Raw genomic sequence first — 24,093 nt, 5'->3', positions numbered from 1 at the left:
AAGTTATGGCTTCCCCTTTTGAATGTTCAAAAAAACATAACATGATTGTTGTAACCACAAGCCACCACCAAATGGTTCCTAATACCATAATTGCAGCCTGCAACTACGTTCCATTTCATATGAAAGAGGTGAGAACAGAAAGTGGAGCGAGACATGAGGCTACTCTGTTACGCCTGTTCACAGTATAGTCTTGATCTCTGGGAAAAAACGTAAGCGAGTTTGATATTTTCTGCTGGTGAATATAAAGAGGGATGGGGTAGACTTTTCTTAGTAATGTTCTGGGACTTCCTTGAAACAAGAAAATGTTGTAGATTAATAACTTATAGCGTTGCGGGACATTGCTCTGACTAGGAGAGGATCACCTCAATTGACTTTACTTTCACTAAGAATGCCAAGAAAAAGAAGCACCCTGGCTTGGCATCCAAACCCAGCGAAGTGGGCGGGGTAGAGGAGTATAATGGGCTTCAGATCAGAGCTGGATCATGGCTCCTCCCCTCAGTTAACTTAGCTCCAGATTTACTCCCCCCAGTTAAGTTGGCTCCAGATTTATCTCCTGGCAGCAGTCGCCTGGAGAAATTCTTGCTGTAACAACATAACAAGCAGGCCAACAGCCAGCCAGAGTACTCTGGGTAGTTAATCATTGTTGTTTTGGTGTCTTAGTTCAGTCTGTCTGTGGCTGTGCCTCACACTTCCTCGTTTAGACTGAGGGCCTAGGCACTGTTACTCAGGCCATCATTTACTGCAGGGTGTATGGTTCAGACTGGTGGAACTGGTCCATACTTAAGTGATATAGTTTGGTGTGATAGGAACCAAAATAATAATCAGATGGTCTACTTTAAAGCGTACTACTCTCCTATTTTTTTTTTTGTAGAGAAAAAGCTAATAGAATGGAAGTGTAATACAAAAAATAGATCATATACTATATCACATGATGAAGACCAAGTCATATTTGGTCATTTCTGTTACCTTTTGTAATCAATGGAGTTTATCCTCGTCCCTGTTGGAGAGGCAGACTAGTGTTGTCATGATACCAGAATTTTGACTGAGATACCAAATTGATACCATGGCATAAAAAGGTGTATTAGCCAAAGTCACAGAATGGCACTTGATCCAGACAGGTCTTTTGAGTTCAAATACCATTACATTTTATTAGATTTTTCTTTTTAATGCCTGTATTAATTAGTCAGTTATAGAATCATACAATCAATCAATCTTTGGTCAACAACAAAATAAAAAAATCTAACTACATAACATGTTAATCATTTATTTGATTGGTACATTTCTAATCTGTTGATAAACTGGGTAAATCAAGATGTCGCCTAGGCCTATTTGCAATAAAGGTGATTTCAAATTCAACAGGAGTGTGTGCATGCATTGAGTTATTGGGCTTGTTTTGGCTGATTTCGTGGAGCTACAGATGAAAAACAAGCTGTTTTCGTTCCTGTTGGGGCTTATTTTATTGTACTGATCAACAACATTTGCATAGAAGTATTCGCTTCTTTTTATAATTCTCTTTCAACACTAGAATCGCCGTAGGCCAAAAGATCCCAGGACATTTCCATACACATGCACACATGTACACACACATGCACACATGCACACATGCACACATACACACACTCTAATTTTGTGCCCAAATTAGTTTGTCTCTGTTACTGAGCATTTCTCCTTTGCCAAGATAATCTATCCACCTGACAGGTGTGGCATATCAAGAAGCTGATTAAACAGCATGATTATTACACAGGTACACCTTGTGCTGGGAACAATAAAAGGCCACTCGAAAATGTGCAGTTTTGTCACAACACCATGCCACAGATGTCTGAAGTTGAGAGGGAGCATGCAATTGGCATGCTGACTGCGGGAATGACCACCAGAGCTGTTGCCAAAGAATTGGATGTTTATTTCTCTACCATAAGCCGCCAATGTTGTTTTAGAGAATTTGGCAGTACGTCCAATGTGCCTCACAACCGCAGACTACATGTAACCGCGCCTGCCAAGAACCTCCACATTCGGCTTCTTCACCTGCGGGATCGTCTGAGACCAGCCACCTGGACAGCTGATGAAACTGTGGGTTTGCACAACTGAAACATTTCTGCACAAACTGTCAGAAACCATCTTGGGGAAGCATTGACATTAGAGGTCGACTGATTATGATTTTCCAATACCGATTTATTGGAGGACCAAAAAAAAGCTGCTGCCGATTTTTTTATTATTATTATTTATATATATATATTTTATTTATTTTTTCTCGTAATAATGACAATTACAACAATACTGAATGAACACTTTATTTTAACTTAATATAATACATCAATAAAATCATTTTAGTCTCAAATAAATAATGAAACGTTCAATTTGGTTTAAATAATGCAAAAAAAAAAGTGTTGGAGAAGAAAGTAGAAGTGCAATATGTGCCATGTAAAAAAGGTAACGTTTAAGTTCCTTGCTCAGAACATATGAAAGCTGGTGGTTCCTTTTAACATGAGTCTTCAATATTCCCAGTTAAGAAGTTTCAGGTTGTAGTTATTATAGGACTATTTCTCTCTATACCATTTGTATTTCATATACCTTTGACTATTGGATGTTCTAATAGGTACTTTAGTATTGCCAGCCTAATCTCGGGAGTTGATAGGCTTGAAGTCATAAACAGCGCAATGCTTGAAGCACAGCGAAGGGCTGCTGGCAAATGCAGGAAAGTGGTGTTTGAATGAATGCTTACGAGCCTGCTGCTGCCTACCACCGCTCAGTCAGACTACTCTATCCAATATCAAATCATAGACTTAATTATAATGTAACACACAGAAATACGAGCCTTAGGTCATTAATATGGTCAAATCCGGAAACTGTCATTTCGGGGGAAAAAAACGTTTATTCTTTCAGTGAAATACGGAACCGTTTCGTATTTTATCTAATGGGTGGCATCCCTAAGTCTAAATATTGCTGTTACATTGCACAACCATCAATGTTATGTCATAATTATGTACAATTCTGGCAAATTAATTACGGTCTTTGTTAGGAAGAAATGGTCTTCACACAGTTCGCAACGAGCCAGGCAGCCCAAACTGCTGCATATACCCTGACTCTGCTTGCACAGAACACAGGAGAAGTGACACAATTTCCCTAGTTAAAAGAAATTCATGTTAGCAGGCAATATTAACTAAATATGCAGGTTTAAAAAATATATACTTGTGTATTGATTTTAAGAAAGGCATTGATGTTTATGGTTAGGTACACATTGGTGCAAAGACAGTGCTTTTTTTGCGAATGCGCTTGTTAAATCACCCGTTTGGCGAAGTAGGCTGTGATTTAATGATAAATTAACAGGCACCGCATCGATTATATGCAACGCAGGACAAGCTAGATGAACTAGTAATATCATCAACCATGTGTAGTTAACTAGTGATTATGTTAAGATAGGTTTAATGCTAGCTAGCACCTTACCTTAGCTCCTTGCTGCACTCGCATAACAGGTAGTCAGCCTGCCACGCGGTCTCCTCGTGGAGTGCAATGTAATCGGCCACAATCGGTGTCCAAAAATGCCGATTACCGATTTGTTATGAACACTTGAAATTGGCCCTAATTAATCAGCTATTCCTATTAATCGGTCGACCTCTAATTGACATAGCTTGTTTTCTTCTTAGGCTTAATTGTCTTTGTCTGGAGATAAAAAATCTAGCAAAATGTGCAATGAATTGATAATTTTTTTTATGATTGATGTTTAGAGGCATGTCCTACAGCATGGGTGCATAACGTGTGGCCCAGAGACGCTCTTTTTATTTTAGGCCATGTCTTTTTTGTGATTATTCAGTAGCAGAAGGCTAGGGTAAAAGGGGCCTGGTAAAAACAATGTCTTTGGTTGTCATCCTTGATCTTGTCTTAAAGAAATGCTGGAGTTTCACCCAAGTAAAGCACATGAGAGCAGTGTAACCTCTTTTGAACTTATTTTTGAAGTTCTTTTAGCACAATAAGGCCACACTTGCAGTAACTAGAAATACATTATTGCTGTGAAGATGCCCATACTTCTATTTCCGAAGCTGTCGTCCCTCTTATTTTTCTATTGCCCTTTTTCAGTTTTGTGTTGTGTAACCTACAATTGTCTTTTTCTGGTGTGTTTGCAAAGATATGCAGATCGTGACCAGTGTTGAGGTATTGCAGATTGTGCTTGGTCTTGCAAAAACACGAAGTGCCTATTACTGGGAACAGACTGTACTTACTCTGTGCTGCACAGACGTGTGACAAGGAAGGAGGCTTAATTATGTAGCAGGTTAAGGAGTGTATTTGCTCAGTTTAGACACTCGCAAGGAGGAAAGCTCCAACTGTTTGCACCAATCGCTCATCTGTCAAAACGGCTTCCTTGAACATACCACCTCAACCGAGCAGGCCCATCAATCTCCCAGTCTGTATGCCGAGCTGTCAAAGGCCTCATTTTAAAGCATCATGTCGGATGCATTTTGTCTCCGTCTCTTGCATTCGGAACTTCACGGAAGGCACTTATTTACACTATACAGTCCATTCAGAAAGTATTCAGACCCCTTGAATATTTCACATTTTGTTACGTTTCAGCCTTATTCTAAAATGGATTTTTTTTTTTTAAATATCTATTTTCAACCTACACACAATAACCCATAATGACAACAAAAACTGTTTTTTAGGAATGTATGCAAATTTATTACAAATAAAAAACAAATACCTTATTTACATAACTATTCAGACCCTTTCCTATGAGACTTGAAAATGAGCTCAGGTGCATCCTGTTTCCATTGATCATCCTTGAGATGTTTCTACAACTTGATTGGAGTCTACCTGTTGTAAATTCAATTGATTGGACATGATTTGGAATGGCACACCTGTCTATATAAACGGTCCCACAGTTGACCGTGCATGTCAGAGCAAAAAGCAAGCCATGAGGATGAAGGTATTGTCCGTAGAGCTCCGAGACAGGATTGTGTTGAGGCACAGATCTGGGGAAGGGTAAAAACATTTTTTTAAATTTAATTAGGCAAGTCGGTTAAGAATAATTTATTATTTTACAATGACAGCCTACCCCGGCCAAACCCTAACCTGGACGAAGCTGGGCCAATTGTGTATTGCCCTATGGGACTCCCAATCACGGCGGTTGTGATGCAGCCTGGAATCGAACCAGGGTCTGTAGTGAAGCCTCTAGCACTAAGATGCAGTGCCTCCGACTGCTGCGCCACTCGACTCGGGAGCCCTGCAGCATTGAAGGTCCCCAAGAACACTGTGGCCTCCCATCATTCTTAAATGGAAGAAGTTTGGAACCACCAAGACTCTTCCTAGAGCTGGCCCCCTGGCCAAATGAGGGAGAAGGGCCTTGGTCAGGGAGGTGACCAAGAATCCAATGGTCACTCTGACAGAGTTCCAGAGTTCCTCTGTGTAGATGGGAGAAACCTTCCAGAAGGACAACCATCTCTGCAGCACTCCACCAATCAGGCATTTTATGGTAGTGGCCAGAAGGAAGCCACTCCTCAGTAAAAGATGACAGCTCGCTTGGAGTTTGCCAAAGGGCCCCTAAAGGACTCTCAGACCATGAGAAACAAGATTCTCTGGTCTGATGAAACCAAGATTGAGCTCTTTGGCTTGAATGCCAAGCGGCACGTCTGGAGGAAGCATGGTGGTGGCAGCATCATGCTGTGGGGGTGTTTTTCAGCGGCAGGAACTGGGAGAGTAGTCAGGATTGATGGAAAGATGAACCAAGCCCCCCAATCTAAATCCAGCCTTGAGAGGCGCCCCTCACTACCAGTGATGCATTCTCTATGAGCTGAGCTTAATGCTCCCTAGATCAGAGGATGTTGGGAGTTTAAACTCTTCATGTTGGTTTTGACGCTTTACCATGGTGACCATTGCTGCTAAGCTCCCTTGAAACACTCCAACCTGGATTCTCCGTCTGCATATTAAATGTCCAATCCCTCTCACTGAGAAAATGTTGTCTGTGTGTAGAACTAGCATTAGATCTCAATACTTTAAAACAGGTCAGTGTTCACTTGGCCACGGGGCCAGACGGTTTACCAGGACGTGTAAGAGCATGCGCGGACCAACTGGCAAGTGTCTTCACTGACATTTTCAACATCTCCCTGACCAAGTCTTTAAAACCTACATGTTTCAAGCAGACCACCATTGTCCCTGTGCCCAAGAATGCGAAGGTAACCTGCCTACATAACTACCGCCCCGTAGCACTCACGTCGGTAGCCATGAAGGGATGAATGGATGAATGACTGGACAAGTGACTGAATCGGTCAACGACTGCATGAAGGAGAGAATGTAACCGGGGAGGTCTCCGCTAGGGATCTGGATAAATACTGAGAATCACTCAATGTACAAGTACATTGTGTGCAAGCGCAAAAAATAAATACACCACAATTTGGAGAAGGGCCATCGCAGCTCACACAAGCGTGTCCATTCATAATTTTAAGTCCTGTTGTATTGGCCGATTTTAACTAAAAATAACAACAAAAAAAGGTTTAATAATAAAACTGGGTTCACGACTAGCCTACAGGTTTGGAGCTTACTCCGAGGTCACTGTGCAGAGAGGGGTTTTGGAACCTTTGTTTCAGCAGGAGGGAGGGGTGAGTTTGGAGCAGGGGCTGGTGTGTGTGACAGTCTGTGTGGCATGGAGGGAGAAAGAGTAGCCAAACTGACTCGCTCTAGTTAGAAAAACGTGTTGCTGCCATAAATTGTATCATTCCATCTGGTAGCCTGTCTTCATAGCATCATCGTTGTAGCTACCGTAGCCAGCTAAGTTAGCCAGCTAGCTGAAGTAGCAAGTGTAACCGATGTGAAATGGCTAGCTAGTTAGCGGTGGTGCGCGCTAATAGCGTTTCAATCGGTGACGTCACTCGCTTTGAGACCTTGAAGTAGTGGTTCCCCTTGCTCTGCAAGGGCCGCGGCTTTTGTGGAGCGATGGGTAACGATGCTTCGTGGGTGACTGTTGTTGATGTGTGCAGAGGGTCCCTGGTTCGCGCCCGGGGCGAGGGGACGGACTAAAGTTATACTGTTACACAAGGCTAATTGAGGCTATTTTGCTGTGCTCCCTAACAACTTCATTCATATGAAACAACAGCCTACTGGTTGGTTGATCATTGTAGCCAACTCCTCATTTAGCTGACTTAATTCCTTATTTTTTTTAATATCTTTTGCTTTGATAAGAAATCACCCACTTTGCTACACATGGAGCCTCTGACTAGCCACTTTGATTGGCCGACAGCAACAATAAGCACCATGTCTTTTTTATTTATTTTATTTATGGGGCGCACTCATAACGGTCAGGTTTTTTTTAATTAATGTTTTGAATGTAATGGTCTATCGTTGTAGGCTATATAGCAATGTCACATAGATACTTTTATTTGACTGTAGACCAAGCTTTTTCATTGTCAAAATAGGCCTATATTTTTGGGGGGTGAAAATGAATACGCTCCCAAGTAATCGATACTAACGTCTGTTCGGATTTTCGAATAACTGTGCCCATCTCTAAGATTACAGCACTTCCATGACTGTATTTGTGTCCATTTTTACTGAGAGAAAATTGGAGAAATGGGCTAATAGGTCTATAGCCATTTTTGCTTGTGTTGCTTAAGAACTTAACATAGATTACATCAACTATTTCAAGACTAGTGACACACTATTCCAGAAGTTTTAGACGTTGGCTGACTTTTCTCAAGCATTTGGAAGGGTTATTGTAGGTAAGTAGAATTCCAACATTGGCTTGCCAGGTTCTTACGTCGTCATTGGATTTTGCTGCCTCCCCTGCAGAGCAGCAGTGTTGCAGTTTTCCTGCAAACACATACTTTTGTCTCAAAGGCACTGATTTAAGTAATCAGCTATTCGGGCCTGAGGTGGGGTGAGAGGGATCTAAGATGGGGCCTCCAGTTGTGGGCCCAAGATGCACCTGTCCACTCCAACACACCTCCCCCTTACCCAGAACCATCGCTCCCAGACCAAAACTTTCCCAGAACCACAGATGACGCACACGCAGCTGTTGCCGGAACTTAATGGAGCCTTTCATGTTTTGAACTTTTTCACTTTCAGTCCTCCATGTCTTTTTATTTCTACCTGACGCTCAGCTTTTTCCCTTCCCCTACTCAAGTGTTAGCTGTGGGTGTTAGTACATACTTTGCTACAGCAATTGAAAGGGGACCTTTTTCGAAGGCTGTAAAAGCAGTGCTAATGCGGGCACAGTGTACGCCTCACAATGGTAGAGACAAGTGTCCGACACTGCGTGCCTCGCCATGACAGAGACCAGTCTCCCTGTGTTTGGCCCGGGAAACCCTTCAAGTGTCTGTATTAAGACTTTTTAACTGCTAGGCACACAATTAAGTGACCCACTTGTGTAAACAAACATGTCGCTGTTTGCGTGTAAATATGCAGTGGATGTTAATCTGTTATTGACAGCGTCTGGCAGAGAGGGGGTAAAAACAATAACTCATTAACTGAAGCTCCTTTTCTGGAGATACTCTCAGCCTTCACTTTACATTTTATTTCACATTTATTTAGGGGTGGCAGGTAGCCTAGTGGTTAGAGCGTTGGGCCAGTAACCGAAAGGTTGCTAGATCGAATCCCCGAGCTGACAAGGTAAAACATCTGTCTTTCTGCCCCTGAACAAGGCAACTGTTCCTAGGCCGTCATTGTAAATAAGAATTTGTTCTTAACTGACTTGCCTAGTTAATAAAAAAAATGCAAGTTGGTTATTTATAATGCCGGTCTACATTTTAGGAATAGCCTGTTGGTGCATGCTACACTAGCAGTAAATTAATTTATTTGGCACATCTTAGAGAATAAGCTCCAGCTCAGGGCTCAGGTTTGCTAACTTACTAGCTTGCAAGATCAAGCTTCTTGGTTACAACAATCAATCCCCTCCTGGATCAAGATCCCTGCTGCCTAAATTTGTTTTGTGTGTAATTACATTGTGTGCACTGCCGGTAATACTGTATACCCCGGTATGGTACAGGAACGGTATGAAAATCTTCAACACTAGTTTGAACCACCATCAGTTCATCTTCCTCCCACCTGTGTTTACTATGAAAACACATGAAGGGAACTGAGAATATACACTGAATGTACACAACATTAGGAACAGTGCTCTTTCCATGACATAGTGTTCACCTGGATAGTCTATGATCCCTTATCGATGTCACTTGTTACATCCACTTCAATCAGTGTAGATGAAGGGGAGGAGACAGGTTAAATAAGGATTTTTAAGCCTTGAGACATGGATTGTGTATGTGTGCCATTCTGAGGATGAGTGGGCAGAACAAAAGATGTAAGTGCCTTTGAACAGAGTATGGTAGTAAGTGTGCCAAGAACTGAAACGCTGCTGGGTGTTTCACACAAGTTTCCCGTGTGTCTCAAGAATGGTCCACCACACAAAGGACATCCAGCCAACCTGCCACAACCGTGGGAAGCATTGGAGTCAACATGGGCCCGCATCTCTTTGGAACAGTTTCGAAACCTTGGAGTCCATTACCTGACAAATTGAGGCTGTTCTGAGTGCAAAAGGAGGTGCAACTCAATATTAGGAAGGTGTAGGCTGTGGTGCTAATGGATGCTTTTTGTGTTTCAGGTACATAACAGCTTTAACCGACTCCGAGGAAGAAGAGCAGATTGAGGCTGAGGGTCAGAGTCCTTATGAAGTGAATGTGATCGAGCCTCTGAATCAGTTCTCAGCCCTTCTGGAGAGGGTGGACGCTCTACACGACGGCAGCGATGGAGACAAGAGGGAATGCCTGCGCACCATGCTGGATAAGAGGGAGCAGGTGGGCCACATCAACCAACTGTCCAAGTCTTGAGTTTGGATGTCCTAGGGCTAGTAGATATCTGTATTTGTTATAAATCACAGCAGTAGCAGACATGGGTTCACATAGTATTTGCTTTCTTTCAAAACAAATTCCCATGCGCTTGATTGAGCTTGCTTGGGTTTGCTTGGTGCAATGCAACAAATTGAATAGTTCCAAAAGAGCAAATCTTGCCCATCTGGCACTGTAGACAGGCCTAATCCAAAGGTGCTTACAGTATTTGAAAGAAAGCAAATACTATTTGAATCCAGGTTGGCGCAGAAGAGAGCGCCTTCGTGAACCCTGCCTCCAAATAAAAGTTAATAATATAAAGTTTGACACTGACACCTCTTTTCTTCAGTTTGGACAGAACACTACGTTCTTATGGCGACTAGTTCGGGCCTACGTGGATGTTCATGACATCACTACCAACCTAGAGCAAAAGAAGACCCATGCAGAAACTGGTAATAAACCACATACTGACCCTTGATCCTTAGCATTCACACCATTTACCAAAGACTAGGGTTATACAATTCCAGAAGCTTTTCGAAAATGCCCACGTTTTTATTTCCCAAAAATCAGCAGTTTTTCAGAAATCCCCCTATTCTGAGGTTTGTGTCCAGAAATGTGCATCCATAACAGAGCTCCTAGCAGCTCCTGGTATTGGAGCCATGTAAGGTAATTTGCACTGCTGGTTCTGCAGGCCACTCACTTGTTGGCATTGTCCACTTCTCGGAGTGGCCTGAAAGTAGCCCTGAACTGAATGACACCTGGACAACTAACCCAGTTGGCATGAACCTCTAGTATCCATACTATGACCTCAGTCAGCCAGTTTGAGATCTGGCCACAGAGCGAATTGGAAGGATCTGAGTTTTGGCTACATTTTTGAGCACGTGTCTTCTGTCACCCGAAGGCTTATGATGAAGTACTCACAACTATATGTGCATCGCCAATAATGCACGATGAACAATTGACAGGGTCTTCCTCCATATTAAATTATCTTATGGAATAAGACACAGTTGTGTGTGGGCTTATTTCCCCCCCATGCAATCCATCCAGCATGTTATCTCATTCTTAGTTTGACCAAAACAACACTACATATAACCGTGATCTTTTCACGCTTTACAGATGTGCAGTATAGTATGACGTAATGCTGTTGTCAAAACAGAAACCTCTCTCACGTAGCTTCTATAAAAGGCAATAAATAATCATGTATTCTCTTTGAACACACAACCCATAATGTTTTGTACTATACAGCTGTGATTGCATGCACCACTTCCAAGTGAACAGAGGTGTTCCCTCCCCCCCAAAAAATGTTTAATGCTTGCATGCTTTTCTTTTTTCCCTGCCTTTGCCAAATACTCCATCCCTGCATTGCTTGTTAGCAAAGTTACAACTCTCAACGCTCTTTCCATGTCTTGTGTTACACTAGCTAGTCTCTCGTTGCCATACCACCAAAATCATATCAGTGTCATGCCTCCCTTTTGAGATTTTTTGTATTGAAAAAATGGTTTGAATAGTCCACTGGCTCCCAGCAGCAAGATTTTAATTGATGTTACATTTCAAGAACCCTCCCCCACATGCCTGTAGAAGAGGTGTTATGTGCGTCACTATTTTCCGTAGGACACAGTTTGTAGATTTGTTACGTGTGCTAGTTCAAGTTATCAAGTGTGGCTAACTCTCTGCGATTTATATTTGTTGAAAGTGGATTACGCTGGTAAAGTCAAACGTCACAACACGTTCTAAACTGTTCTGGTGACACACACACTTTTTGCCTTGTCTCCATTCATCCACATGGCTGCGCTTTGCTGCCACCGAAAAAATCTTGCCCATTTTTTTACATTTTTTGTAAGGACTCAAAAACAGGCACTGGGAGGACCTATTCAAGTAAGTAAATACATTTTGAAAAGTAGGGTAACTGAGCTGCTAGCTAGAAAACTTTCCACACTGTTTAGCTAAGTTCATTAAATGTCAGCAGCTAGCTAATGTTCTATTACCTAATCATTGTTTTAAATGTACAGTCTCAATGTATTTGTAGATAACATCCATGGAAGAGGGTGAAATTGTAGTTCCAGCTGTCAGTGAAGGGAGAGCTTAGGCAACTGGATAGGGCAGGTAACTTTGGGAGGACATGAAAAGTTTACAGATTCAGTTACTGTACTAGAGGGAAAACTTTGAGGACAGAGATACTGTAATACCAACATAATATTCAGTGACGTATAATGAAGCCTGTTTTCTTTTTATGTTTTCTGTCCTCAAATATGGAGCACTGAAAGCCTGTGTTTGCAGATGAAGCGAGAAGTCCCAATGAATTGCCCAAGAGAGTAATGGCGCATATCCATACAGTGTTTTACTCAAAAGGCTCAGACTTTTCGGTTTCCATCTACACTTGCCGGCACCCGTGTCTCACTGGGCCATGGCTCCGGCAGACCTGCTCTCACTTGGGGCCAAAGCTGGGCCACTGGTACTTTATCTTGCATTTACATAGCCATTGTTAACTGTGAACTTGGAACACCTTCTCACAAAGCAACTCTGTATACCAGCAGTATTTTTGTATAGAACATTTGCTAACATGGGTTATATGTTTAGGCCTACCTATATTAGCACATGTTGTATACAAAAATACAGTTAAAACATCACACACACAATGTATAAACCGATTTATAATTGGAACAGTCCAACCCTTGTTGGAGGTCTGCTGGGTGTGCAGGGTTCTGTTTCAGCCCATCAATAATGAGTTGATAATCAAGTGTGCTATTGCTGGGCTGGAACAGAAGTCTGCTCACCAAGTAGATCAGGGATCAGTGGAGCAAGGTTGGCCACCGCTGGTATGGAGTTCTTTTGTTAACCTGAAATGACGCTTTAGTTATAATTGCCTACTTATTACTACTCAATGATCTATTGTTTAGACTAAGATGCCTAATCCTTACATACGAGTTAGCTTATTTGTACATTTTGTAGTGAAGTGTTGGTTCTTTTGAAGTGAAATGTTTAAACTTGTTTTAGTAGGTAAACTATTACTCAATGTCAATGTTGATCAATCACCTATCACAATCCTGCAATAAAGAGGGGAAGTGGTGCTGTCTTTGTTTCTGTGTTGTATTCTCAAATAAACATTTCCTTTTTGTCTAGTTGTAAGATCTAGTTGACGTTATTCTTTGACACAGACCCCAAAGCAAATCGGGGAGGAAAAGAGGTTAAATCATAGATGTTACGCTGCGAGGTAGATGGACGTTCCTCCCCTGTCCTCAGTGATTCTCTCCTGTCGTTCTCGCCAGTGAACAAAGGGACAGGATGTAGTTTATAACCCAGCCCTAGCCTGTGGTTGACCAATTAGAATGCCTTCCAATAAAACTGGGCCAATATCCTATTTCAGGTTGAATATTTCTTCAAAATATTATCTCCAATATGTTTAATTTGATAGTCGTTGTCTCAGTGTATCAGCTATCTCAATGATTTTTGCAGCTTATCATATGGCATAAACACTGTGTACAAAATTAGGAACAGTTTGCCTTCATTGTATTACAAAACTTTATTGACCTGAAATTAGTATTGAATGTAGGTAAAACTAAGTATGTTCTCCTAGAGTCCATAAAAATAACTGATTTAAGCATATGAACAGTGCGTTCAGAAAGTATTCAGACTCCTTCACTTTTTCCACATTTTGGTACGTTACAGCCTTATTCTAAAATGGATAAATCTACACACAAAGCAAAAACAGGGTTTTAGACATTTTTGCAAATGTAAAAAAAAAAAAACTGAAATTCCATTTACATAAGTGTTCAGACCCTTTACTCAGTACTTTGTTGAAGCACAGTTGGCAGCGATTACAGCTTCTAATCTTGTGTATGACGCTTGACACCTGCATTTGGGGAGTTTCTCCCATTCTTCTCTGCAGATCCCCTCAAGCTCTGTCAGGTTGGATGGGGAGTGTCAATGCACAGCTATTTTCAGGTCTCCAGAGATGTTAGGTAGTGGTTCAAGTTTGGGCTCTGGCTGTGCCACTCAAGGACATTCAGAGACTTGTCCCAAAGCCACTCCTGCATTATCTTGGCTGTGTGCTTAGGGTTGTTGTCCTGTTGGAAGGTAAACCTTCACCCCAGTCTGAGTTCCTGACCACTCTGGAGCAGGTTTTCATCAAGGATCTCTCTATACTTGGCTCCGTTCTACTTTCCTTCAATCCTGACTAGTCTCCCAGTCCCTGCCTCTAAAAAACATCTCCACAGCATGATGCTGCCACCACCATGCTTCACCATAGGGATGGTATTGGCCAGGCGATGAGCAGTGTCTGGTTTCTCAACACGTGATGCTTGGCATTCAGGCCAAAGAGTTCAATCTTGGTTTCAAAACCAGAGAATCTTGTTTCTCATGTTCTGAGTCCTTTAGGTGCCTTTTGGCAAACTCCAAGCAGGCTGTCATGTGCGTTTTACTAAGGAGTGGCTTCCATCTGGCCACTCTACCATAAAGGCATGATTGGTGGAGTGCTGCAGAGATCGTTGTCCTTCTGGAAGGTTCTCCCATTTCCACAGAGGAACTCTGGAGCTTGGTCAGAGTGACCATTGATTCTTGGTCACCTCCCTGAACAAGGCAATTCTTCCCCGATTTCTCAGTTTGGCTGGGTGGCCAGTACTAGGAAGAGTCTTGGTGGTTCCAACCTTCTCCCATTTAAGAATGATGGAGGCCATTGTGTTCTTGGGGACCTTCAATGCTGCAGAATTTTTTTGGTACCCTTCCTCAGATCTGTGTCTCGACACAATCCTGTCTCGGAGCTCTACGAACAATTCCTTCAACCTCATGGCTTCGTTTTTGCTCTGACATGCACTGTCAACTGTGGGACCTTATATAGACAGGTGTGTGCCTTTCCAAATCATGTCCAATCAAGTGAATTTACCACAGGTGGACTCCAATGAAGTTGTAGAAACATCTCAAGAATGATCAATGGAAACAGGATGCACCTGAGCTCAATTTCATGTCACATAGCAAAGGGTCTAAATATTTATGTATATCAGTTTTTTTTATTTTATACATTTGCAATTTGACAAAAACCTGTTTTCGCTTTGTCATTATGTGTGTATTGTGTGTAGAATTGATAAAAAAATAGTGTGTAGATAAAAAAAAAAAGCTAATACATTTTTGAATAAGGCTGTAACATAACAAAATGTGGAAGAAGCTTACAAATATCTGGGCATCTGAATAGATGAAAAGCTGTCTTTTTAAAAAGTTTATTGATGAGTTAGTAAAACTGCTAAGTGTAAAAATGTACTTCTTCTATAGAAATAGGTCCTGCCTCTCGCTAAATAGTAGAAAGCAGATTATTCAGTCAACATTCCTTTCGGTCCTAGACTATGGCGACATCATCTATATACAGTTGAAGTCGGAAGTTTACGTACACTTAGGTTGGAGTCATTTAAAACTCGTTTTTCAACCACTCCACAAATTTGTTGTTAACAAACTATAGTTTTGGCAAGTTGGTTAGGACATTTACTTTGTGCATGACAGAAGTCATTTTTCCAACAATTGTTTTACAGGTAGATTATTTCACTTATAATTCACTGTATCACAATTCCAGTGGCTCAGAAGTTTACATACACTAAGTTGACTGTGCCTTTAAACAGCTTGGAAAATTCCAAACAATCATGTCATGGCTTTAGAAGCTTCTGATAGGCTAATTGACATCATTTGAGTCAATTGGAGGTGTACCTGTGGATGTATTTCACGGCCTACCTTCAAACTCAGTGCCTCTTTGCTTGACATCATGGGAAAATCAAAAGAAATCAGCCAAGACAAGACCTCCAGAAAAAAAATTGTAGACCACAAGTCTGGTTCATCCTTGGGAGCAATTTCCAAACGCCTGAAGGTACCACGTACATCTGTACAAACAATAGTATGCAAGTATAAACACCTTGGGACCACGCCGCCGTCATACCGCTCAGGAAGGAGACGTGTTCTGTCTCCTAGAGAAGAACGTACTTTGGTGCGAAAAGTGCAAATCAATCCCAGAACAACAGCAAAGGACCTTGTGAAGATGCTGGAGGAAACGGGTACAAAAGTATCTATATCCACAGTAAAATGAGTCCTATATCGACATAACCTGAAAGGCCGCTCAGCAAGGAAGAAGCCACTGCTCCAAATCCGCCATAAAAAATCCAGACTACGGTTTGCAATTGCACATGGGGACAAAGATCGTATTTTTTGGAGAAATGTCCTCTGGTCTGTTGAAACTGTTTGGAGGAAAAAAGGGGAGGCTTGCAAGCCGAAGAACACTGGTGCACTTCACAAAATAGATGGTATCATGAGGAAAGAAAATTATGTGGATATATTGAAGCAACATCTCAAGACATCAGTCAGGAAGTTAAAGCTTGGTCGTACATGGGTCTTCCAAATGGACAATGACCCCAAGCACGCTTCCAAAGATGTGGCAAAATGGCTTATTGGAGTGGCCATCGCAAAGCCCTGACCTCAATCCTATAGAAAATATGTGGGCAGAACTGAAAAAGTGTGTGCGAGCAAGGAGGCCTACAAACCTGACTCAGTTACACCAGCTCTGTCAGGAGGAATGGGCCAAAATTCACCCAACTTATTGTGGGAAGCTTGTGGAAGGCTACCCGAAAAGTTTGACCCAAGATAAACAATTTCAAGGCAATGCTACCAAATACTCATTGAGTGCATGTCAACTTCTGACCCACTGGGAATGTGATGAAAGAAATAAAAGCTGAAATAAATAATTCTGTCTACTATTATTCTGACATTTCACATTCTTAAAATAAAGTGGTGATCCTAACTGACCTAAGACAGGGAATTTTACTAGGATTAAATGGCAGGAATTGCGAAAAACTGAGTTTAAATGTATTTGGATAAGGTGTGTGTAAACTTCCGACTTCAACTGTATTTTGAGTTGTTTCACACTTTTTTGGTTACCAGCAGTATAACTGGCTTTGAGGTCCAGAGTTGAGATAGACAGTACATGGTTGCTCTCTGTATCACTAACTCCGTTACAAGCTAGATACTGGGCTGTTTTTATTAACATATTGTTGGCTTTATAATCGTGAGAGAAATGGAACTGGCTAGTATCTAATGGTAGTTAAACTCAGCACAAAAAGAAACGTCCTCTCACTGTCAACTGCGTTTATTTTCAGCAAACTTGTGTAAAAATGTGTATATATTTGTATGAACATAAGATTCAACAACCGAGACATAAACTGAACAAGTTCCACAGACGTGTGACTAACAGAAATGGAATAGTGTGTACGTGAAGAAAGGGGGGGGGGTCAAAATCTAAAATAACAGTCAGTATCTGGTGTGGCCACCAGCTGCATTAAGTACTGCAGTGCATCTCCTCATGGACTGATTTGCCAGTTCTTGCTGTGAGATGTTACCCCACTCTTCCACCAAGGCACCTGCAAGTTCCCGGACATTTCTGGGGGGAATGGCCCTGGCCCTCACCCTCAGATCCAACAGGTCCCAGACGTGCTCAATAGGATTTTGAGATTCGGGCTCTTCGCTGGCAATGGCAGAACACTGACATTCCTGTCTTGCAGGAAATCAGGCATAGAACGAGCAGTATGGCTGGTGGCATTGTCATGCTGGAAGGTCATGTCAGGATGAGCTTGCAGGAAGGGTACCACATGAGGGAGGAGGATGTCTTCCCTGTAACGCACAGCGTTGAGATTGCCTGCAATGACAACAAGCTCAGTCCGATGATGCTGTGACACACCGCCTCAGACCATGACGGACCCTCCACCTCCAAATCAATCTCACTCCAGAGTACAGGCCTCGGTGTAATGCTCATTCCTTCGACGATAAACGCGAATCCGATCATCACCCCTGGTGAGTCAAATCTGCGAAGAGCACTTTTTGCCAGTCCTGTCTGTTCCAGCGATGGTAGGTTTGTGCCCATAGGCGGTGTTGTTGCCGGTGATGTCTGGTGAGGACCTGCCTTACAACAGGCCTACAAGCCCTCAGTCCAGCCTCTCTCAGCCTATTGCGGACAGTCTGAGCACTGATGGAGGGATTGTGCATTCCTGGTGTAACACGGGCAGTTGTTGTTGCCATCCTGTACCTGTCCCGCAGGTGTGATGTTCAGATGTACCAATCCTGTGCAGGTGTTGTTGCATGTGGTCTGCCACTGCGAGGACGTTCAGCTGTCCGTCCTGTCTCCCTGTAGCTCTTTTTTCGGTGTCTCACAGTTACAGACATTGCAATTTATTGCCCTGGCCACATCTGCAGTCCTCATGCCTCCTTGCAGCATGCCTAAGGCACGTTCACGCAGATGAGCATGATCCCTGGGCATCTTTCTTTTGGTGTTTTTCAGAGTCCGTAGAAAGGCCTGTTTAGTGTCCTAGGTTTTATTAACTGTGACCTTAATTGCCTGTAAGCTGTTAGTGTCTTAATGACCGTTCCACAGGTGCATGTTCATTAACTGTTTATGGTTTATTGAACAAGCATGGGAAACAGTGTTTAAACCCTTTACAATGAAGATCTGTGAAGTTATTTGGATTTTTATGAATTATCTTTGAAAGACAGGGTCGTGAAAAAGGGACATTTCTTTTTTTGCTGAGTTTAGTTAACCTTGTATGGTACATTGGTATATCTGACTTTTCTCAAAACAAACTTCATTGTGGCTAGCTACTTCTTGTCCCTCATGCTAGCCTGCACAGCCAAATAATCATTCCAGCATTGTATACCATTTCTCCCTTCTTGCTGCAGCTTTGCTGCAAAAACATTTTAGAACGTTTTCAGCACATTGGTTTTGTCACCAGTGCTTATTTGGTTAACATTTTTAGTCTGCACGCACTGTTGCTGCTACGGCACTAGTCTGGTGAGCACCCTTGGAGCTCCGCCCAAGCAAAGCATGTGATTTGTTTGACGTGTTGCGAGGCGTCACTGGGTTTCCACCCCTCTAGCTGATTTCTGCCATTGAACTTCCCCTGGCTTCTAGTGATGGGGAGTTTGGCTCTTGTTACTGACTTTTTGACTCGTTCAGTCAAAATAAATATTTTGACTAATTTCGTTCATTTGAGTCCAGAGCACGCAGGACCCCCTACCAACGAACCATTTAACTGAAAACTCAAAAGTCATGATTCTACAAGCCTCTGTTTTTCATGTTGTTCACCATGAGCAGAAAGGAAGAGGCGATGTGAGAGTACATTGTGAACGACTCTTGGTGGAATGCATTGCTTGACTGCCGTGAGGGTGATAAGCACAATATCATTCGCAAACTGCAGCAACCCAAATTATTTGTGTTCAAGTTTGTTGAGCAAAGGCTGTGTGCATGTTTTGGTTCTACAAAGATTTCTCGATTACATTAAATAATAAATTCATTGCATTTGTTCTTGCGCCATGCAATCAATTATCAGTTCTTCTCTATGCTGCCTGCAGCATGATCTTTTTCCTGCGCTCATACAGTGCCGTTTACTTTTTCCACATTTAGTTACGTTACAGCCGTAAATGGATTAAATACACATTTTTACGACTCAATCTACACACAATACCCCATAAGGACAAAGCAAAAACAGGTTTTTAGAAATGTAAAAAATAAAATAAAAACACATAATTATTCAGACCCTTTGCTATGACACTCAAAATTGAGCTCAGGTACATCCTGTTTCCGTTGATCGTCCTTATGATGTTTCTACAACTTGATTTGGAGTCCACCTGTGGTAAATTAAATTGATTGGACATGATTTGGAAAGGCACACACCTGTCTATATAATGTGCCACAGTTGACTGCATGTCAGAGCAAAAACCAAGCCATGAGGTCGAAGGAATTGTCCGTAGAGCTCCGAGACAGGATTGTGTCGAGGCACAGATCTGGGGAAGGACACCCCACAAAAAAAGCTTGGGGCATTGAAGGTCCCCGAGAATACAGTGGCCTCCATCATTCTTAAATAGAAGAAGTTTGGAACCACCAAGACCATTCTTGGAACTAGCCGCCTGGCCAAACTGAGCAATCGGAGGAGAAGGGCCTTGGTCAGGGAGGTGACCAAGAGCCTGATGGTTACTCTGTTAGAGGTACAGATTTCCTCTGTGGAGATGGTTGTCCTTCTGGAATGTTCTCCCATCTCTGCAGCACTCCACCAATCAGGCCTTTATGGTAAAGTGGCCAGATGGAAGCCTCTCCTCAGTAAAAGGCACATGACGGCCTGCTTGGAGTTTGCCAAAAGGCACCTAAAGGACTCTCAGACCATGAGAAATAAGATTCTCTCATCTGATGAAACCTAGATTAAACTCTTTGTCCTGAATGCCAAGTGTCACGTCTGGAGGAACCTGGCACCATCCCTACAGTGAAGCATGGTGGTGGCAGCATCATGCGTGGAGATTTTTTTCAGCAGCTTGGACTGGAAGACAAGTCGGGATCGAGGCAAAGATGAACGGAGCAAAGTACAGAGAGATACTTGATGAAAACCTTATCCAGAGCGCTCAGGACCTCAGACTTTGGCAAAGGTTCACCTTCCAACAGGACAATGACCCTAAGCACACAGGAGTGGCTTCGGGACAAGTCTTGGAATATTCTTGAGTGGCACAGCCAGAGCCCGGACTTGAACCCGATCGAACATCTCTGGAGAGACCTGAAAATAGCTGTGCAGCAATTCTCCCCTTCCAACCTGACCGAGCTTGAGAGGATCTACAGAGAAGAATGGGAGAAACTCCACAAATACAATTACACTGCTCAAAAAAATAAAGGGAACACTTAAACAACACAATGTAACTCCAAGTCAATCACACTTCTGTGAAATCAAACTGTCCACTTAGGAAGCAACACTGATTGACAATAAATTTCACATGCTGTTGTGCAAATGGAATAGACAAAAGGTGGAAATTATAGGCAATTAGCAAGACACCCCCAATAAAGGAGTGATTCTGCAGGTGGTGACCACAGACCACTTCTCAGTTCCTATGCTTCCTGGCTGTTGTTTTGGTCACTTTTGAATGCTGGTGGTGCTCTCACTCTAGTGGTAGCATGAGACTGAGTCTACAACCCACACAAGTGGCTCAGGTAGTGCAGCTCATCCAGGATGGCACATCAATGCGAGCTGTAGCCAGAAGGTTTGCTGTGTCTGTCAGCGTAGTGTCCAGAGCATGGAGGCGCTACCAGGAGACAGGCCAGTACATCAGGAGACGTGGAGGAGGCCGTAGGAGGGCAACAACCCAGCAGCAGGACCGCTACCTCCGCCTTTGAGCAGGAGGAGCACTGCCAGAGCCCTGCAAAATGACCTCCAGCAGGCCACAAATGTACATGTGTCAGCATATGGTCTCACAAGGGCTCTGAGGATCTCATCTCGGTACCTAATGGCAGTCAGGCTACCTCTGGCGAGCACATGGAGGGCTGTGCGGCCCCACAAAGAAATGCCACCCCACACCATGACTGACCCACCGCCAAACCGGTCATGCTGGAGGATGTTGCAGGCAGCAGAACGTTCTCCACGGCGTCTCCAGACTCTGTCACGTCTGTCACATGTGCTCATGTGCTCAGTGTGAACCTGCTTTCATCTGTGAAGAGCACAGGGCGCCAGTGGCGAATTTGCCAATCTTGGTGTTCTCTGGCAAATGCCAAACGTCCTGCACGGTGTTGGGCTGTAAGCACAACCCCCACCTGTGGACGTCGGGCCCTCATACCACCCTCATGGAGTCTGTTCTGACCGTTTGAGCAGACACATGCACATTTGTGGCCTGCTGGAGGTCATTTTGCAGGGCTCTGGCAGTGCTCCTCCTGCTCAAAGGCGGAGGTAGCGGTCCTGCTGCTGGGTTGTGGCCCTCCTACGGCTTCCTCCACGTCTCCTGATGTACTGGCCTGTCTCCTGGTAGCGCCTCCATGCTCTGGACACTACGCTGACAGACACAGCAAACCTTCTGGCTACAGCTCGCATTGATGTGCCATCCTGGATGAGCTGCACTACCTGAGCCACTTGTGTGGGTTGTAGACTCCGTCTCATGCTACCACTAGAGTGAGAGCACTGCCAGCATTCAAAAGTGACCAAAACATCAGCCAGGAAGCATAGGAACTGAGAAGTAGTCTGTGGTCACCACCTGCAGAATCACTCCTTTATTGGGGGTGTCTTGCTAATTGCCTATAATTTCCACCTTTTGTCTATTCCATTTGCACAACAGCATGTGAAATTTATTGTCAATCAGTGTTGCTTCCTAAGTGGACAGTTTGATTTCACAGAAGTGTGATTGATTTGGAGTTACATTGTGTTGTTTAAGTGTTCCCTTTATTTTTTTGAGCAGTGTATATCAATTTTAGAATAATGCTGTGACGTAACAAAATGTGTAAAAAGTCTGAATACTTTCCCGAAGGCATTGTATATATGCCTAATACATTTGTATATACTGTATATGACGTGAACAAACATGTGCTTCCGGTATTGTGTATACTGAGCTTGTGTTATCCTGCAGTAACTTTATTAATTTCCTCCTTCTCTCCCCTCAGGGAAGAAAGTTGGAGAGGAAGCCGTAAAGCTGAACCCTATGTGTGCCGAAAGTCATCAGTGGTGAGTCTTTTTCACTCTTGCCATACACTACACATACATCGTCTTAAACCTATGGTCCAATCCTAGATGTGAAACTCAATTAGTTTGTAACCCTAAAGTTATGTAACTTATGGCTTGGTACTATGTCAATTTATCCACTCAAATCCCAAAAGAGTGAATGTTGTTACCTCTCCTTGCATGTCCACTCCATTGATTGCATATATTTTCGCCTCATTGTTGTTAGCATGAGTACATTTGACTCAGCCCTGTTAGTGAGTCACTCACTTCCTCCAACACCCATCTATGACCACATTGGCTGTGTAGTTCTCACTATGCACACACCCACATTTCCTGACATGTACAAGCACATTGAAGTGAACTAGGTAAACAGAGGCTAGTGTTAAAACCTACTTGAGGTGTGTGTGTGTTTTAACTATGCTTGTGGGGACCTTGATTACTTCTTATCCCTTGCTCAAATAGCCTACAGCTGTGTCTGTCCCAGAGCTCACTGGTGCTGGAAACTCTGAGGGCCAGAATAGTTTATACAATGTTGCAAGTTTGCTCGCACAGCTTCGGGCCAGACCCAAGTTAATAGTTGATACAATGTTTCAAGTTGCAGACAGGCCATGCATAGCCATAGGGCGGCGCACAATTGGCCCAGCGTCATCCGGGTTTAGCTGGGGTAGGCCGTCATTGTAAATAAGAATTTGTTCTTAACTGACTTGACTAGTTAAATAAAAGAAAAAATAGCCAATGTGATTTGTAAGTTATTTTATTTATTTTTTATTCTACCTGCAGGCTGCAATTGTTTTATTTGTTGGCTTTATAGGCTATTTTTACATAGTTGGCAATAGAAGTTACTTTTTAGGTTTGTCATTTATTTAGATTTGGATAAAACATTTATTAACCACATGACGAATGAAACTGTTCCACGAAAATGTGCATATGAAAACCCTAACTGGCACTCAGATTGGTAGAAATAGTAAGATAAATTGGCATTCCACATGAGAAAGGTTGCCGACTCCTCGTGTAGCCTATAACCAGCAACTTCAGGAGAGTAATGGAAAAATCTGCGAAAGCCGGGAGGAGAATAGTTGGGTCAGGTTACGTTTTATTTTTATTTTTATGGTTATCTTGATCTCTACAGTGCCTTGCAAATGTATTCATCCCCCTTGGAGTTATTCCTAATTTGTTGCATTACAACCTGTAATTTGAATGGATTTTTATTTGGATTTCATGTAATGGACATACACGAAATAGTCCAAATTGGTGAAGTGAAATGAAAATATATTTTTTTCTCAATAAAATAAAAAAATAATAAAAAAGGAAAAGTGGTGCGTGCATATGTATTCACCCCCTTTGCTATGAAGCCCCTAAATAAGATTTGGTGCAACCAATTACCTTCAGAAGTCACATAATTAGTTAGATTGCACACAGGTGGATTTTATTTAAGTGTCACATGATCTCAGTATAATACTGCAACACCACTAAACAAGGGGCACCATGAAGAGCAAGGAGCTCTCCAAACAGGTCAGGGGCAACATTGTGGAGAAGTACAGATCAGGGTTGGGTTATTAAAAAATGTAAGAATATGGCACCACAACAAACCTGCCAAGTGAGGGCCACCCACGGACCAGGCAAGGAGAGAATTAATCAGAGAGGCAACAAAGAGTCCAAAGATAACCCCGAAGGAGCTGCAAAGCTCCACAGCGGAGATTAGAGTATCTGTCCATTGGATCACTTTAAGCCGTACACTCCATAGAGCTGGGCTTTACAGAAGAGTGACCAGAAAAAAGCCATTGCTTAAAGAAAAAAATAAGCAAACCCATTTGGTGTTC

The 24,093-nt window shown here is 42.7% G+C and overlaps 1 protein-coding gene across 3 annotated transcripts in view; it reads left to right on the top strand.

Moving 5' to 3' along the window:
- Window positions 1–24,093, top strand: part of LOC120046479 (regulator of microtubule dynamics protein 2-like) — a 56,500-nt gene that overhangs the window by 5,424 nt on the left and 26,983 nt on the right. For all 3 annotated transcript variants that reach the window (XM_038991750.1, XM_038991751.1, XM_038991749.1), the window contains exons 3-5: window positions 9,575–9,767; window positions 10,147–10,249; window positions 22,216–22,276. In XM_038991750.1, coding sequence (XP_038847678.1) covers window positions 9,575–9,767; window positions 10,147–10,249; window positions 22,216–22,276 — 357 coding nt within the window. The remainder of the gene's footprint in view (window positions 1–9,574; window positions 9,768–10,146; window positions 10,250–22,215; window positions 22,277–24,093) is intronic.

Source organism: Salvelinus namaycush, chromosome 4 (assembly GCF_016432855.1).
Source record: "Salvelinus namaycush isolate Seneca chromosome 4, SaNama_1.0, whole genome shotgun sequence".
NCBI lineage: Eukaryota > Metazoa > Chordata > Actinopteri > Salmoniformes > Salmonidae > Salvelinus > Salvelinus namaycush.
Note: the sequence above shows the minus strand (reverse complement) of the source record. Positions and strands in the feature narration are given on the sequence as shown.